Source organism: Apostichopus japonicus, chromosome 2 (genome assembly GCF_037975245.1).
Source record: "Apostichopus japonicus isolate 1M-3 chromosome 2, ASM3797524v1, whole genome shotgun sequence".
NCBI lineage: Eukaryota > Metazoa > Echinodermata > Holothuroidea > Aspidochirotida > Stichopodidae > Apostichopus > Apostichopus japonicus.
This window is the reverse complement of record NC_092562.1, coordinates 32298106-32317213: the sequence shown is the minus strand read 5'-3', so window position 1 is coordinate 32317213 and position 19108 is coordinate 32298106. Positions and strand designations below refer to the sequence as shown.

General features: G+C 37.1%; 1 protein-coding gene across 4 annotated transcripts in view; it reads left to right on the top strand.

The window, feature by feature from the left end:
• Positions 1-11437: 11437 nt before the first annotated feature.
• LOC139957379 (phospholipid-transporting ATPase ABCA1-like) overlaps positions 11438-19108 on the top strand; it is a 185623-nt gene continuing 177952 nt past the window's right edge. For 3 of the 4 annotated variants that reach the window (XM_071955280.1, XM_071955281.1, XM_071955278.1), the window contains exons 1-2: positions 11438-11679; positions 16564-16740. In XM_071955280.1, coding sequence (XP_071811381.1) covers positions 16675-16740 — 66 coding nt within the window. In that variant the 5' untranslated portion in view covers positions 11438-11679; positions 16564-16674. The remainder of the gene's footprint in view (positions 11680-16563; positions 16741-19108) is intronic. The other variant, XM_071955279.1, reaches the window with a different exon arrangement.

Here is a 19108-nt window from a genome sequence, read left to right as displayed (position 1 = left end):
TGCAAGCTATAGGCTGTCACTCAAATGGACGATATCTGGAACCACCATCTCTGAGGTGACGATCTCAGGAGTAACCATCTCTGAGTGAACGTTCTCTGAATGGACGTCTTCTGAATCACGACCATTTCTCAGTCGCGACGGCTTCTAAATCAAGACCATTGCCGAATGGACGATTCCTGAAAGGTTGGCTGTGTTTCAATTCAACTTTATTTCAACCAACTATGTTCAAAGAATTTACAGTGATGTGTTCACATAAGAGACTTAACACATGATAAATGGTTGATGGGATTACACTAGGAAGCTACTAAAAGCTTGTGTGATGTGAATCCCATTTACAGAGACAATGAAAACATGCCCAGGACTGGAAAAGAACAATACAGTTAAACAGAATAAAAGCTATTGCGAGTCTACAGAAAGGGATGGTGTAATCAGAACTATCTCTGGTGTATGTAACAATGACTACGAGGAGCAAACAAATCGGAGATTGAATTTGGCAATAAATTGTGGCAGGATTGGAACATGAATACAGCTACTTGACGTAGTTTAGTTATATCAAAGACGGTTACGGCGTTGTATTTTTTAATCGGTTTTGAATGATCGAGATATGACTTGTCATCGATTGCATTGGACAAGGAAAGCTTATTGACATGTACAGAACCAGCATGACCCCTAACAATAGCACAGTAGGAAACAATTGGCAAACAAGGGAATTGTAAATAGTAGGCAGAATCTTTTTTGGTGAAAGATGTTTTACCTTTTAGAAGAAAATATACCTCAGCCTTAACAAGTTTCCTGCAGTTAGTAATATGAGGCTCCAACTTAAATAACTATCAATTGTGTCTCCAAGAAATGCAGCGATGCCTCCGCAAAAGGAATCAATTTGTTTTTAATTGAAATACCAGTACTATCACCAGACTGATCCTTTCTGATATGGCGAAAAAGACTTGTAGATTTAAATGTTATTTGTTAGCAGTGAACCAATCAGTACCATTACTAATGTCACTATTGGAGCCCTCGTAATTAGAGGATATTGGTGTCGTCAGCATACATAGAATTAGGACTTGCTAAGGGAAGGTCATTTATGTAGATCAGGAACAGCACAGGTCAAAGAATAGACCCCTGAGGGACACCGGTGTTAATAGAACGGACATGTGACTTTAAACTGGAATTACTGACGCGTTGTGTCCTGTTTGAAAGATAGTCTTTAAACCAGCTTAATTCCTCTAATACCATACTGATACAATTCGTATAAAAGAATGTTATGATCAAGCGTGTCGAAAGCATTCGAAAGGTTAAGAAAGATACAATATGAGAACTTATTACTTTCAAAAGCACTAATACTGTCAACAAAGCTGATCAATATCATATTTCGTGAGTAGGAGGACCACATTTAGGAGCAACAGCCTATAGTTTTTTTAGATCAAAGGTCATTTGGGGTCACCAGGGGTCAAATTGAGTAAACCTTGTAAACACGATATCTCAAGAGAAGCTAAGATCAATCTCGCATTTCGTGTGAAGGAGTACCAAATTGAGTTCAAGATATCTATTGTTTTTGGTGGAGGTCCAAGTCCATTTGGGGTCACTAGAGGTCAAATTGTTGGACGAATTTCATATTTATTATGTAATTGGTACACGTTCAGTACAAGATTTTATTGAGGTCAAACAGGTCAGTTGGAGTCACCAGACGACAAATTGTGGGAACCTTGGTTTATAAGCTACCGTATCTCCCACAGACCAGCCTATCAGATAACATATGCGTTACGCCTCATACGACGAATAGGAGACTATTGGCAATTGGAAATGAGCTAATGAGCATCCGTAGAATCTAAAACTGAAAGCACGAACATATTTGCGTAGGCTTCAACGTGCCGCTCGGAAGCCTTATTTTGCGTGCAGAAAGGTGTAATTTATAGTAGAGCGGTTCTATTGGATGTTTTCCGTCGTATTTATTTCAGGTTGGATGTAGTTTCGTTGTAACCAGGCAGCGTTTATGAAACTTAACAGTTCGTCTAGTTAGATTCTTTACTATGACCAATCTCAATGCGAAATAATTGAGTAAAACGGCCTTAGTTTGGCAGTAAGTTCATGAGCTTTTGTCTGGATCGGTTGTTGATCTCAATTAGTGTAGTCTCTTCCATCAGTTTATGCATAGCCTTGCCTTAGAAGTAACGTTCGAATTTTGTCACGTATATGATCATGTGACAACTTGGAACAATTAAACCTGGCTAGGCCTGTGAGCAATTTTATGTTGTCTAGGCCAGCAACGGTTGGGTAGAATAGGGTTTGTTAACATAACAAAGTGAAGAATATCAGTCAGAATACCAATACACTTCAGATGGCAAAACATCTCCTTAATTATTTCTTAAGGCATTTTCCTATTGGCTATCAGTCATTATCGCTTATTATATCTAGACTAATTTATGGAGTTTGAGACAAGTTTGCTGTTGTTGCTGCTAGGATTTTTGGAAGATAGATGTTCTTACAACCTCAGATTTTCATTATTTCAAGTTTAAATTTCATACTGCAAACGAAACATGACTTTCCAATGCGCAATTACGTAGCATCATGTCTCTGCCTAGCTGCCTATAACTGCTTATAGCTGCCTATCTGCCGAGCTACCTAGCTGCCTATAACTGCCTATAGCTGCCTAACTGCCGAGCTACCTAGCTGCCAATAGCTGCCTTGCTGCCTAACTGCCGAGCTACCTAGCTGCCTAGCTGCCTAACCTTTGTTCATACAAAATATTGCAGATCTGTACTTTGGAAACTTGAACAACAATTATAGGCCTACTGCAGGGGCGAGTGAAATTTGGCGAGTAGATTTTTAGCCACGGTCGCCAAAAAGCGAGTATACTTTTAAAAATATTTGTCCAAGGCCTGAAAACCTTCAAAACATGATTTCTCATGGTAGAAATAATAGATACTTTTCATAAATGGTGTATGGAATGCTTGTGAGGCCAAATCCCCTATAGGTCACCAGAGGTCAAACACTGAAAAACCTTTTACATGATATCTAACGATGGAAATCATGGATACCATGGATACCTAAAAACTCTGCAATGAATTTCATCATGACTTTAGTAGTAGTTAAGTTGAGATTCGTCTATCCGACATGCTCAGTGATTAACCTCCGCCACGTATCACGATCTTGCGCAAGGTTTTATTAATGTCCTTGAATTGCGACTTTAATTTTCCAAGCAATGTAGTCACGGGCCTTCCAAGTGGTTTAGCAGTATGTCTCAGTGCTTCTCTTAAAGCAACCTTTGCTGGAGCGTCTTCTTGGAGTCTTGCTACATGACCGAAAAATCTCAATCTTCTATGTGCGACTATCGATGACCAAGGTGTTTGGTTGGTTTCGTTGTAGAGCTCATCATTTGATAACCAATTATTATTGGTCCATCTAAATATGTTGAGAATATTTCGAAGTAGTCTCCTTTGAAAAATGTCAATTTTGCGATCAAGATCCTTCGTTGTGCCCCACAGTTCGCAATTGTACAAAAAAATACTCTTTAATAAAGAGTATGACTTTGGCTAGCATTTTATAATTTTTTAAGATATTTAAAGACTTCAGAATCATCTGTGGGGTGTAAAAACATGCAATGTTCATTGGCAGGTGGCAGATGATTCACAAAAGAAATATAAGTGTCGTTCACAATACTATTAGATAAAGTTTATCAAATACTTACAAAGTTTTCATTGAAAATATTACAAGTAGCATCGATATCAGAGATACTCTTACAATTTTCAGTAAGTTCGTTGATATAATTACTCTAAGGAATACCCCCAGGCAAAACAGCGTTCTAGGTTCCCTTGATACTTTGTTTAATAAATTCCTTCTGATATAGTAATTAAACTTAGCAATACGAATAACAGTTGTAAGTTTGTTTCTGAATCTGTCGTATGCAGTTTTGTTCTCAGGAGTAGCATGCTTGACGTATTTTCGGTAGAGCTTATTTTTTTGCGCGACAAACACCAAACTTTCTAGCTTGGGGTATTTTTGCAGTAACAATGGGGGATTAATTAATGTTATTTTAATGAAAAAGTTCGATAAAGAGACTGCAGGCCAAATATGTGTCAGTGCATGCTAGGTCATTATAGTCCAGTCAATTTGAGAAATAGCTTCGGTAAATTTATCAATTCCAGCCTGGTGGACCAATCGTTTACAATTTCGGCCATGCTCAGGGCCAGTGGCGGCGAGTTGTTTAAAATATGGAAGGGGGCGGGGGACATTGCTCGGGTGCCGGCGCGTACGTAGCAACTTTCAACCCCAAAATTGATTGCGCGCCTCGTGATATTTTGTTTATATATATATATATATATATATATATATATATATATATATATATATATATATATATATATATATATATATATAGATAAGTATCTATGGGTTGATACCTCACACACATCTATGGGTCGATACCTCATACACATCTATGGGTTGATACCTCATACACATCTATGGGTTGATACCTCATACACATCTGTGGGTTGATACCTCATACACATCTATGGATTATCTAGTTCAGAGAGTTTGTCATGTGTTCTTGTACTCTCGACCATCCTTTGCAATAAGGGCTATGATTTTGCCATCATGATTCCAAGCAGATTGTATTGTCTGGTGGTCCTTCACTTTTAACAAGAGTTCTTGATTCGTCTTTGTCAGATCTTCTCTAATGTCAATACTGGTCCCTTTCAGCTGCTTCCTTAGCACGAATAAATCTACTTCTGGCATAGTGTGAAGAAAACTTAACTATCATAGGTCGTTAGTTACCGTCGCTGCGTTTTGGGTCAAGTCTATGTGCTCTATCGATGTCATTTGGTGCGATGTTGGTGTCCATGAACTGCAGTTTTGTTGAAGCAATGTCCATGATGAGTTGATTACAGCTTTTGTTATTTTTCTCTTTTACACCTGAAATACGTAAGCAATTTTCTTCTAGAGTGTAAGAGAGTGAGTTTCCTCTTGGCCAATGAGAAAGTGCCTCATGTTTATTCAGTAGGTAAGGTCATGCCTTCTGCTGTTTGATCCTTCCTTCATTAGCATTCCTGATCTGCGTAGGGTCAGTAGTTCTTCCGTATATTTTACTTGTTACTTTTACCAGGGTGTGGCTGCCTGTACTACCCATACTGATATATGTGATACTGTGTGACCTTTAATTGTCAACAAATTTGCGTGTGGGTTAAAAGATACCAGAGAGTTTTCACGGATGCAATAGATGTAAAATATCCAGTAGAAACCTTGGCGTCTTCTTGTCTCTGTCTCTACACAAACGGTACATAGAGTACTGCTCTAATTCGTTGATCTGGTGATGGGCCTTGATTATTTCATCGTTAAGTTGTATTTTTCGTTCATATTTTCTAGTTGCATGCTTATGTCGAGGTCACTCGATCTTGGAAACCAGCGCTTCTTCTATACAGCCTTTATGTAGATTGAGAAATTCTTGACTGCGGATTACTTGCTGGATTACTTGTGATAGCAACTCTGCCTCTGGTCGTCTCGTCATTGTTAGACCGATTTGCGCAGCGATGTCTGAGTAGAGTAGTAGACGGTATATCAACGACCATTTCCACGTGGACGGCACCTCACGTTAAACGTGTTAGCAGGCAGCTCCTTGCATTGGAGTAGCGATCTCTGAGTGAATGACAATCTCTAAGTGGACGGCACCTCACGTTAAACGTGTTAGTGGGCCACTCCTTGCATTTGAACAGCGATCTCTGAGTGGAAATTCTCTGAGTGAATAACAATCTCTGAGTGGGCGGCGACTCACGTTGACCCTTTCCGCGTTCCATGGTTGTGCACTATGAAGGAAAGTAAATGCATGTCAAGGGCGAGTGTTTAGCCAACATTTCAATTAGAACAATACCTAATTAGAACAATTAGAACTTATCTAGCCAACTCTTTGAAATCAGGTGATAATCATATCGATGCAGTTATCCTGCCATCTCAGTTAGCTGATCATGATTACAGCAGAACCACCAACTCTTTTTTTTCACAGTAGACCAACAATACGCTGATGATATCTCTTGGGTATCAACTGGTCAGCATATACTGCAAGATATCGAAAAACGAGTTTCTGAGAAACTGACAGGAAGGAATCTGAAAATCGATTGCACAAAAACTGAGAAATTTTCAATCACAAGAAAAGGAATGAAAGTTGGAAGAAGTGTCAATATGTTGGAAACTTGCTGGGGACCGAAGAAGAATTGGTATAAACAACGGTGCTTTCAACACACTGTCAAGTATTTATAAAAGCAACAACATAAGACGAAACATTAAGCTTAGGATTTTCGAGGCTTTATTAAAGAGTATTTTTTTTGTACAATTGCGAACTGTGGGGCACAACGAAGGATCTTGATCGCAAAATTGACATTTTTCAAAGGAGACTACTTCGTAATATTCTCAACATTAGATAGACCGATAACAATTGGTTACCAAACAATGAGCTCTACAACGAAACCAACCAAACACCTTGGTCATCCATAGTCGATACGCACGTCTCTGTAACAACGAGACTGACTTCTTAGAGAAAAAGAATGCGTTCACAGAGAAACTGTTACTCCGTAACTATAAGAAAGAGGAAATTGCCACAGCCACTAAAGGCATAAAATTTGAAAACCGTAGGCAATACCTCACTACCAATCCTAAACAAAAGGAACCACCACTGGTGTTCAAGCTTACCTATACACCCCACATCAAACCACGCATTTGAAAAAAGCACTTTTGAAACATTGGCACTTAATTTCGCAACACGCGGAATTATCCAAACTGTTTCCAAAAGAACCGATTCTTGCCTACAAAAGGGCCCAAAATCTCAAAGATTTACTTGTTAACTCAAGGTTTCGTACTAACGAAGAATCAGCTGACTCTCAAGGTTCACACGAAGCTCTTTAAGATGCTCTTATAGATGCACTATGAGTCCATAAAAACTCGTGCACAGAAAATAGATGCATTTTGAGAACGAGACGCTCATGCCGAATATAAAAAATTCAAAGGCTTACTACTGATGAAGCTCCTCCTATAAAAGTTGAGAGCAGAAACCGGTCTAGTTGGTCATAAGAACCTACGCTAGTCTTTCTTACTATTAAAAGTACACTCAATTCACCTAATAGGTGCAATTATGTTTCACCATGAGGAGCATGCTATAAGTTCATGTTCTTCGGGCCCTCCCTTAAAAATACATCAGGTTCTTGGCCACTAGATAGTGTAAAACCGCCTACACCCCCATTTCAGTTCAAGCGCGGCTGGACCAGTCAGACCCCCTGTCACAAATCCTGCATCCGCCCCCGGGCCTCCCGCTTTGTATATATATATATATATATATATATATATATATATATATATATATATATATATATATATATATATATATATATATATATATATATATATATATATATATATATATATATATATATATATATATATATATATATATATATATATATATATATATATATATATATATATATATATATATATATATATATATATATATATATATATATATATATGGTCAATTCCATGGTGACTCGCGCGACATTTTTACTAAAATTCCTCTTTATTTGATATCATTAAACAAATAAAGAAATTACCTGGGAGAAAAGCATTCATGTATAGCAGTGAAGGTACGCCTTAATGCTTACAACAGTAGACAAAAAATATTTATACCTCAAGTATTGGGGGTGAAATTGGCGAAAAACTAAACGTGACTCGCGTGACAGTTACTATTAGCAAAAATCAGAATGCACACACAAATGATCAATTTCTTATGTCTTATTAAATTTTTTCCAATCACTTTTTATAATCATACCGAAGTTGAAAAACACCTCTACCTCAATTGCTATGCAACTTTGAAAAAATGTTGTAACGCATGAAAATAACGATGAAGATGTATTGTGACTCGCGTGACAAGAAAACGTGACTCGCGTAACAAGTTCACTTTTCGGATAGTTCTAGACCAAATTCAGTATAGTGAATCGAAGGTATAGATCTTGCATAGTGATATATAACATTCATTGGTCTAGAAAGTGCCCAAAAGGTACTTCCCTTGGGAATGTCCAGATGATATTAATGTCCCCGAGTTACCTTCTTTATTCTTTATGTATTTTTTTACTTTTATATTTGTAAAGCGCCCTGAGACTTCTGTTACGGGCGCTTAATAAGAACTGTTTATTATTATTATTATTCATGACTGCATACAGTAGGTAATATACTGTACGGGTAGTACAGTTGTTCAGGCAATATATCTTGTCAATTAATATTTATAACAATATTTAGTCTGTTGAAGTCACTCATTTGAAAGTTATTGAAGAAACAGATCTATCAAAATGTGATTCAAATTACCATTCTCATTTGTGATATCTGAATAAACCAAAAGTGTAATATCATTGAGAAGATACATTCGCTCATAGGATTTTGGAAATGATTGAGCAGTTAAAACCTTAAGGTTGTCAAGTCATAGCACATTGCCAGATACTAATATAGATTATGTTTTTGTATATATTACAACAACAAAAATCAATGACATGTGCTAACTTTCCAAATGTGGTGATAAAATAGGCATTATATTGCGAATAAATATTCATGATTTTAAATTCTGATATTGCAAAGAAATTATTATAATTAGTTGCATAAGGTGTGCCCATATTATTCAAGTTGCCTAATTAAAGGGGAATGCATATGATATCTTTAATCAGTGATTCATTCATCAAACTATAACATCCCTGTAATTTTCACATATAGTAAATAGGTAGAAACACTATCTTGATTTGACGTGACTCGCGTGACGTGACTCGCGTGACATTCGTAAAGGGTGATTTTCTGCAAAATTTGAATATCTTCTGAAAAGGAAAATTCAGTTATCGTTTTGGTATCTATGTGAAGACTTTATATTCATTATTTGGAGTAAAACTATTGTGCAGGCAAGGAGTAAAAAAAACGTCAATTTTGTGACTTACGTGACAGTAAATCGAGGGTCTTTACTGTTTCAATTTACCACTGTTGTCTAATGCCTTGATGTCAAAATAAAATTAAGTGAGCACTACATGCTACAGCAAATATAATTAGCCCAACACACAGTAAATAGGTAGAAACACTATCTTGAATTGACGTGACTCGCGTGATGGACTCGCGTGACATTTGTAAAGGGTGATTTTCCGCAAAATTTGAAAGTCTTCTGGAAAGGAAAATTCAGTAATCCTTTTGGTATCTATGTGAAGACTTGAGTAAAACTATTGTGCAGGCAAGGAGAAAAAAAAAAACAGTAAATTTTGTGACTCGTGTGACAGTTAATCGAGGGTGTTTTCAATTCACCACTATTGTCTAATGCCTTGATGTCGAAAAAATTGAAGCTATTAAGTGAGCACTATGCTATAGCAAATATAATTAGTCCAACAAACTGATAATACCTATGATTACTATGTACAAATCTGCACAAAATGAAATTTCACTGTATTTTTCATAATTTAGTTACAACGAGAACCATTTGTTATTTCCGACCCCATAATCAAACAAATGATGTTTCGGGGTTGAAAAAATTATTTTTAGTAACTAAAAGTATTCTATTTATTGGAAACTTAAACAATTTTAATGTACAATGATTTTAATTTTTTTGGTATGAAGTTGACCTTATCATGGAATTGACCATCTATATATATATATATATATATATATATATATATTATTAGAGAAAACCAGAGAAATAAGATATGTCTCATAATTGACAAATAAGCAGTAAAGTTTAAGAAAATATATTGGAATTTTCGGTCCCCCTGGGACCTTTGCAGCAATACTTGGCAGTCGAATGAAGAGTACAAAATGCAACACAATGAAAGTATGACGCTATATAAGTGTAAGTTGCATTTATGGAATTAGAACCAAATAACCATGACTATACAGGAAGTGGATATTCTACAAACATAGTCCATGTAATAAAAAACTCTCAGACCCGATTACACTACTTGCTAGTATTCTTTCAACTTTCTCAGGTAAACCGTTCCACTCATTTACAACCCTATTAGAAAAAGGTTATGCCGAATATTAATCCTACTTTTTGACTTTTGGAGTTTAAGACAATGACCTCTGGTACAACTACTAAAATAACATGAAAAAGTCAGTGAAGGATAAATTGTCAAAATCATACACTATCTTGATAACCTGAATCAAGTCACCTCGTAACCTCCTAAGCTCCAGTGTGGTGAGATTCATCTGTCGTATATAATAAGGAACATCCAAACCGCGTGCGGCCATCTGAAAAAGTTAACTTTCCGTTGCTTGCAATTGCAAGTGACGTTTTGTTCGTGTCGCTACAAAATGCAGACAGTACAGTAATGAAACGTGATACCTTGTTATCTTTAGCTGGACCCTAGATGTCCATCGCTGTATCGTTTGTACACAGTGCTGTGGGTATTGACCGCAGCTGTATGTACTGACTATACACACGTGTCTAATTACCGATGGTAGTAAGCTGTGTGTGTTTTTTTTCTACGATCGATGGTGGTGTCTAACAGTTCTGTTACACCTCATTCGAAACTAGGTCAGATTACCGGCATTAGACGTTTCTTATTGCGCGAGTCTTCACACCCTAACTAATCATCCTAGACCTAGTAGACCTCCTCTGGACCTTCTCGAGTTCTTCCTTATCCTTAGCAAAATATGGGTTCCACTTACTGAAGCCTACACAGCATACCTCAGATGAGGCCTAACAAACTGCTTATAAAGCCTAACCATGTCCTCTTGAGTCCTCTTTAAGAAAACTGAAGTTCCTCTTGATCATACCTAAAACCCTATTACCAGTCTTTTAGCTGCTTCGAGACAATTTTTAGAATGTTATGCATTATATTCGTGGTGGTTATATCATAATATTATTATTATATTACTCAGTGGCGTAGGAAAGTACTTTTGAGTGGGGGGGCTGAAGACTGATGGTCGGCCTGGGGGAGGGGTCTAAAAGGGGAGGGGGTGTTCCCCTCCCCTTTGGAATTTTTTTGCATTTCCAGGTGGCTTCAGATGCAATTTGGTGCAATATAGCACACTTCAACACCCACTCCATTTTGTAAAGAATTTTGCATTTTCACCTGGCCTTAGATGCAATTTGGTGCTTCAAATGAGATTTTTTTCTCATTTGGAAATGAAAAAGGGGTTTTCTGACTTGCGGAGCGGGGGGGGGCGGAACGATACTTCCGCCCCCCCCATATTTTTCACTGGGGGGGCTGGCGCCCCCAGCCCCCCCGGTTCCTACGCCCTTGATATTACTGTATTAACAAAATTGATGCAGCATTGGAGCATATTATGGAACAACCTATCACAAGTCTCCGGACATGAACTAATCCTGCAAAGGTTAATACAATTTGTACGATGTCATAATCACTTCCAAAATGTCGCGTTCCACAGTCCTGCTTTCCAAGAATTTTTCTTAGTAATACGACAGGCCTGCCACTAGTAGTAGTCGTACTAGCCTAGTATGTGAAGCGCTTACTGTTACTGAGCTAGCAGTCTGCTGAACTTGAACGACGAACGTCATCAACATTGATATTTTTTACATGAGAGTGAGGAACGTGTTAACCCACATAAATTTTCGAATGTGATCGCTTGCCAAGTCTTGCAAAAGGTTGGCATTAAATACTTGATTATTTATAGCAAATTTCAAGTAAATTCCCCACTGACTGTAACTTTGCAAGAGTAAGTGAACTTTAACTGTTTGTTAGGTCTAAGCCCTAGTTTAGTTAAATAAAAGTTGTTATTAGTCTAGGCCTAGGTCTGTTGCTTTTATGCCTAACGTTAGGAATAGGGGTAGCCTAGAACTATGCTAGACCTAGGCCTATGTTAGCCATTAACGTAGCTTAGACGAACGGTAATAACAATACCATTACAAGTGTAGAGGCTTAGAGAAGAGCCCTATAGCATGAAGTAAGCCCTAGACTAGCCGAAACTGGGGAAGGGGAAACAGTTGATAACACATGTGATCAGTAACACAAAAGTTTGAATTGTATAGTTAATATTTGCAGTCCAAGAGTTATGCAGGTTTGCCATATACTCCAACTCGCACACTTCGTTCCTCCAACAAACTGTTTTTAACTGTTCCAAAACCACGATTGAAGAACTATGGTTACAGAAGCTTCCAATACTCTGGGTCTTATCTCTGGAACAAGTTACCAGATCACATTCGAACATGCTTTAAACTTTCTACTTTCAAAAGTCTACTTAAGACCCATTTTTTCACTTGTTCTTTTGTAAATTAATTTACTTCTTTGTAAAGCGCTTTGAGCAGTAACTTTTGTTTACTGATTTGGCGCTATATAAGTCTCATTTATTATTATTATTATTATTAGTTCAAAATTTCAGTCAGCCAATGAAAGGAGAAGAAATACTGTATAGGCTAGGGCCTAACCTAGAACCATGTTTTTTCCTACCAAACAAACAAGATGAAGTAGCGAGGTGGGCTCATAATTGATGCACTTAAGGTGTTGATTAACGATATCTATCAACAAAAAAATCCAAATCACTCAACTGTGTGCATTTTTCATATGTGTAGTTCCTCAGAAATGTAATGATTTCAATATATTTTTTGTTCTGTGCCTACGCAACCTGCAATTGTGCAGAATTTGACAAACAAAGTGGCTATTCTTACGACTAGTCGTAACAATAATTTCCGACTACGCATGCGCAGTTGCTATTTTTATGACCAGGAGTACTATTTTTATGACCAGGAGTAACAACAATTTCCGGTTAGGGTTAGGATTGAGGTTTAGGGTTATGGTTAGGGTTAGGGTTACCCCTACTACGTGCGCAGTTGCTTTATTTACTTTACTGCGCTTGAATTCACCTTTGTCGTAAGAATAGTTTATAAATAATTGTTACGACTAGTCGTTAGAATAGCTACGGCCTTTGACAAAACGTTCGCTGGGTCAAGTTCTTTATACCCCTAAATTGACACATTTGTCGATAAGCTAACTGTAGTGTAGAGTATACATCCATTGACTTCGGATGCTGTTTGCTATGCTTTAAGCCTCTAGAGTCTAAGCTCAGATAGGTCAGGTCCCAGAGAGTAGTGCCTAGTGGTATTATATTGAGGTTATTTGTTTAATTTTAGGGAGTATGATTTCCAATGCCAAAAATGTGCAAAACTGGGGGGAGGGTGTTAAAAACTTAACAAAACCCAGATCAGCATATACCTGAAATGGATTCTCTCATGAAAACTCATGAAAAATGTAACTCTGCTTGACTGCAAAAGGTTTCGGTAGCCTGCTGTGTTGTTGAGCTAGTAATATTTGAAGGTATGTCAATTACGAAGGTGCGTCAATTACGAAGGTACACTTGTCAATAATGGAGCTTTTACTATATATGCTAGGCTAGTCAATTTCCTGAAGTTTGATCTAAATGTGGTGAAAGGAAAATGAATGAGTTCAATGAACGTGGTATTATGCTTTTCATTGAACAGAGAAGCACAACACAATGTCTATCATGACAGCCTAGCTTAAAGCATCTTTTGCTGCTTTAAAAGGTTCCCTACAGTCACAATATTTGAAAGGTACAGCAGACTAGGCCAACTTTTTTTCCAGTAAATAAAACCTCATTTAAAGCAAGTCAATGGACATAGCCATGTCCTGTAAACAAATTCAGTTAAAGTAAAGTAGTCCAAATTGTCATATTTACTAGTGTTTTCACGGGGTTTCCGGGTACTCACCCGACGCGATACTACCCGGTTCCTACTTTATTACCCGAATCCTATGCAAAGTGTGCTTTTTGTTTGTTTTGCAAACCGACAGGCAAGATTTTCCCATTGACTTAGTGTGGTGTTAGGCTTTTTACTTAAGTTTTATTCCAAATGCGATCAAATTGCGGGAATTGCGCAATTTCGCGGCTAATGCAAACCCTGAGTCTGTATAATAAATAGATAAGTAAAAACTGTGTAAGAGCTAAGTTGGATACTTAAAAGGTCTAATCCAATAGAGCTGGAGAGCAAACATAAGCAGCGGCGGCAGTGTGATGTTAATAGTGATGTTAATTATATGAAGTTATTAAACAAGTTAATATAAGAAATAAAAGCATGTGTAAAAGTAAGTTGGCCTGACGTTTCGATTATAGTAGGAAGATCTTCTTCAAAGGCTAAATGACAAGTCATTTAGCCTCTGAAGAAGATCCTGCTAGGATTGAAACATTAGGCCAACTTACTTTTACACATTCTCTTACACAAGCTCTCTAGTGGATAAGCAGTTTGCTAACAGTATCTTTTTCATTTTATTTAGAAATTAAAGCAAATAGAAAATATTGAGGAAGGTATTATACCTGATCTTACACCTATTTGAACATGAAAACATTGTCAGTGGAGAATATAATTTGCGATACAAGAGGGGAAATGTTCTTCTTTTTGATACCTGAATACCCGACTGGTAACAGCTCTCGGTTACTGGGTTCCTGATTTTTGGACCCGTGTAGAAACACTAATATTAACACATGTACTGTATGTAGGCCTCAGTATTGTAACACACAATCACTAACAGTAGCATTATTCCTAGCACGACTACGAGCAAACACCAAGGTACGTGAAGTTTGTGTACGCGAACTCCTTTTCGCTGATGACTCTGCCTTGATCACCAACAATCAATCTGATATGCAGGAAATTGTTGACAGATTCTCAGCAGCTGCTGACTTATTTGGTTTGCAAATAAATTCTACAAAACAGAACTGCTTTATCAACCAAAGCCTGGCAAAGCTAGACAAGAAAAAGAGATCACAATCAAAGGAGAAAGACTAACGCAGTCAAATACCTTCACATACCTGGGCAGTACCATATCCAGCAACAACAGTGCTGATGTTGAAGTATCAAAGCGTGTAAAAGCTGCCTGCAAGTCCTTTGGAGCTCTCTCAAAGCGTCTATGGTCAAGACATGAGATCAAATTGACAACCAAGATGAAAATATACAGGACAGTAGTTATGCCATCTCTTTTATATGCTACAGAAACCGTGACACTATACAGCCGTCACATTAAGAAACTGGGCAGTATTCAGATGAACCATCTACGTCAGGTCATGAACATCAAATGGCAGGATAGGGTAGCCAATGTGCAGGTCCTACAGAGAGCAGGCCTACCAAGCATTGAATCTATGGTCACAGTCTCACAGTTAAGGTGGGCAGGACATGTTCGCAGAATGCCTGAACATGGGTTGCCAAAAATGGTTTTCTATGGTGAGCTCTCAGAAGGCAAAAGGCAACAGGGTGGTCAAATCTTGCGTTACAAAGATACTGTACCCTGAAACGAAGCTTGGGAAAAGCAAACATTGATGTTGACAGATGGGAATCATTGGCCAGTGATAGGATCAGCTGGAGACTCGCAGTGAGGAACACCATCAAGACCGTAGAAGACAGGAGAAATGAAATGTACAAGCGGCAGCATTATTTACGTCATGGGGCAGTTGATAGTTTTACCTTAGACTATCAATGTATCACCTGCAGGAGAAACTTCCGTTCCAATGCTGGTCTGTCCTCGCACAAGAGGGCCAGGAAATGTTAATTGATTGCCTGTTGCACCCAACAGTCATCATCGGTAACAATGGACAGTCGAAGATACAGACACATGCTCTTGCTGTATAGTGTAAGAACAAATCCAGAGCCCCAAAAAGCACATACACAGAACAAGCCTTACCGGAAATTCATTTCAAGGTTGACTAGGCCTACAGTATATGAATTCTGCACATTTGAATTAACATCAAAATATATTTGACATGGAATGACCCACATTGGTTCCTGGTGTTTATAATTGAATGCATATTAAGTACAGCAGTATATTATAAACTGTAAAAGCTATTAACTGGTGATAAAACTTTACAACAATTCACAAATTCTCAACGTGTTTCTTGTGATTTGAAATGATGTATTAAACTCCAAGGTTTTAAGAATAATAAATTTCTAATGACATAGAACTCTCAGCCTGGGTCAAATCATCATTCTAACATGTATGATGTATCATTTCTTTGCCACGTCCTGTGTGCTCCCAGTTAAAAACTGTGCAGTTGTATAAATATTAAAACAGTTGTTACCACATGGTTACTTCGCTACACACAGCACATACAGTACTCCATTTTTCAGTACCATAGAAGTTCGAACGAGCAAACTTGACCCTTACCATGAAAATATATCACATAAAAGATGTATACATGGTCCTTCCATAATAAAACAGAAGTTCTTGGAGCCGGGGGGGGGGGGGGTGGGGGTGCTAGCAACAACAGTCCATACTACACTCTCAACCTAAATACAAAAGATGTACCAGATACTGGTATTTCAAGCTACTCTTTGAAAGGGATCAGACTAAAAGTCCTTTACTCTGTGAATGGACAAAACGTTCTTCTGAAGAGAAATCGTTGCATTATTAAATGAACAGCTGAAGGCTTTTTATGGGTGAATGAGACTCTACTATCAGCTTGTTTAGATAATCTTGCTCATACTCAAGATGTTAGACTAATAAAGAGAACATACACTGTTTATACCATTTCAATTTATAATGAAGTTAGTCCCACAAACAACTAACTAGTGTGTATCTCATCTCTTCCTTTGCTTGTTTACAGATTTGTGTTGTAAATCTTTAGAATTGTAGAGCAGCTTGGTCTAGTTGTCCTGAATGTCAGCAGAAACATTAGAACTTGGACATTGCACACTAGCAGCAGAAGAGCTCAAGAATGAAATTTACACGTCAGTTGTTTATGCTCTGCTGGAAGAATTATACCACCAGAAAGAGAAAGAAGGTAAGTGATAATTCAAAGTGAAATGAATGCATAATTAGTTCACAACAAGATAACTCTTAGGTAGTTTAGAGAGAGCTGTTTTATATGGTAAGTCAAATAAGTGCCTACATGACATTGCTTTTCGTTAAATACATTGGAGAATTTGTTAACTAAATGTACTTCTAGAAGAGTACTTTAGAGCAATGCCACACTAACAATCATTTAAATACAATTTCAAAGTGGTATCTTTTATTCACTATGTCTTAACATAATCTTTGGACAAAAAAGAGGAAAATAGCAAAATTGGATATAGTTCTTTCTTAGATTAGCATCCCAAAATGTGTAGAGAGGACTGACTCTATAGTTATGTTATTGGGTTCAATAATACAGGTCTTCCTTTTGAGAAAGAAATATGAGCCACAGACTCAGTTATAACCATCTATACCTTCTTTATTCCATTTTATGGTATATAATATCAGTATTGTTATAAGGATTTTAAAAGTTGCATCTGCGGGAGGCAATGTCTTTAAAATGTTTGCATCCGCTCAGAAAAACTTGCGTCCCTACAGTCCTCCATGAAAACATGTACTTAAAAATACCTCTACAGGAATGCACATTACTTAGTTATGATGACCCCTGACAAAACATGGGTTTGTGCGCATTGGAAGCCTATAATATGCACAAAAAGTAACAAATGATGAATGCTGTAACTAGTATACAACAGCAAAATTACTGTCAAATTTTGTTCAAAGCAGAAAATTTTGTCCTAGACTTCTGCCATATATGGTGGCCTAGGCATCATGCAGTGCACACTTCTAACATAGGGTCTATGAACATATTATAGGCTATGAATGTGCTGTGGATGTCTGAAACCAATGTAAAGTTAAACAAGTGCCTAGAGAAAATGCAAGAATAAAAATACTGCACTTTTTAACTGATTTAATTGAGGTCCTTAAATGATGAAGAAAATATTACGTATAGATCTCGACCACACAAGAACATACCCCTAAAAGGCCTAGTACTTGCTCATAACTTTTATGAACTCATAAGTTACCGTAAGGTACTGTTAATCAGTTAGTGTACACAATGCAATTTTATTCTTAATGTTTAATCAAAGTTGAACAAACTTTTCCCCAACCACTATAGGCAAGTCACCCAAACCCCAGCCCCTATCCCATTACAGTATATATGTAAATAAAATTTTACGGAATGTTGAAGCGCCAATGGCTACTTTTGGCAAGGTATGAAGTATATTGTTTCCACTCGCAAATTTATGCAATTTTGCGATAAAGAAATTACTGTGGTATGAATGTGCATTTTACTTCAACTTTTAGTATTGAGAGAACAAACATACTGAGAGAGATGTTAGCTTCCCAAACAATTCATATATATTTTGTATCAACTCATAACATTTCGTGATCAAACATGATTCAAATATACATGATATTCTTAGAAACAAAAACTACCACTTTCTACTGTACCATGAGCGGTTCTTGTCGAAATACTGTATGTGTCAACACGGCCTAAGGTTTTGATATCTGAGTGCACACATATGATAGCCTATAGTACAAATTTTGCTATCTCTACACGGGACAGTAACGTTGTGTTTAAAGAAATTACTTTGTGTTCATAGCGCACTATAAATGCAAGAATGTTTGCAGGCAATGGTGAGGGACTAATAGCCAATCAAATCACAGGAAATTTGGATATGCATCATTGACTATTTTTAGCAGGAAAATCTCTGCATGGAAATGTTGATAACTCTGTACTTTGTATTAACTGTTATGATTTATTTGCTTTCAAACAAATTCAATCATCTGTACAAAGAATTGAATTTTTTTTTGGTTCTGTTGAGAAGAAGTTGTAGTCCTTTGAAAAGAAAGAAAGAAAGATATTCAATCAAAAAAGTGTTTGTTATGTTTTGCACAGGCCTACAGTAGTTGTGAGTGTGTACTTGGGGATTTATTTTCCCCCCCCCTCAAAAAAAGAATGCGTCTGCCCAAAAGTTTTGTGTCCCTGGCTAAAAGATTCGTTCGCAGACGCAATATCCTGCATTGGTAACAATGCTGAGTATTATAAAATACTGTATTCTTTCAAATTTTGTTAACTTCACAGCAATAATGCAATATATGAAAAAGACCTTAATTACAAACAAAATAATTTTGTAAATTTTCACCGTTGCCATTAATTTTAAGTTTTAAGAAATAATCAGTAAAAGGCATTGGGATTTCAGAAGAGTATCATAAATATCATTATTTTTATACAGTTTAAATGAAACCAGGTAGATTCTTAATAGTGCCATTCCCCACAGGATCTGCTTTCCACTGGCTTCTAAGTTGAAATAAGAAAGTACAATATGAAGAAGAGAGTTTGTCAATGTTAATCTGTT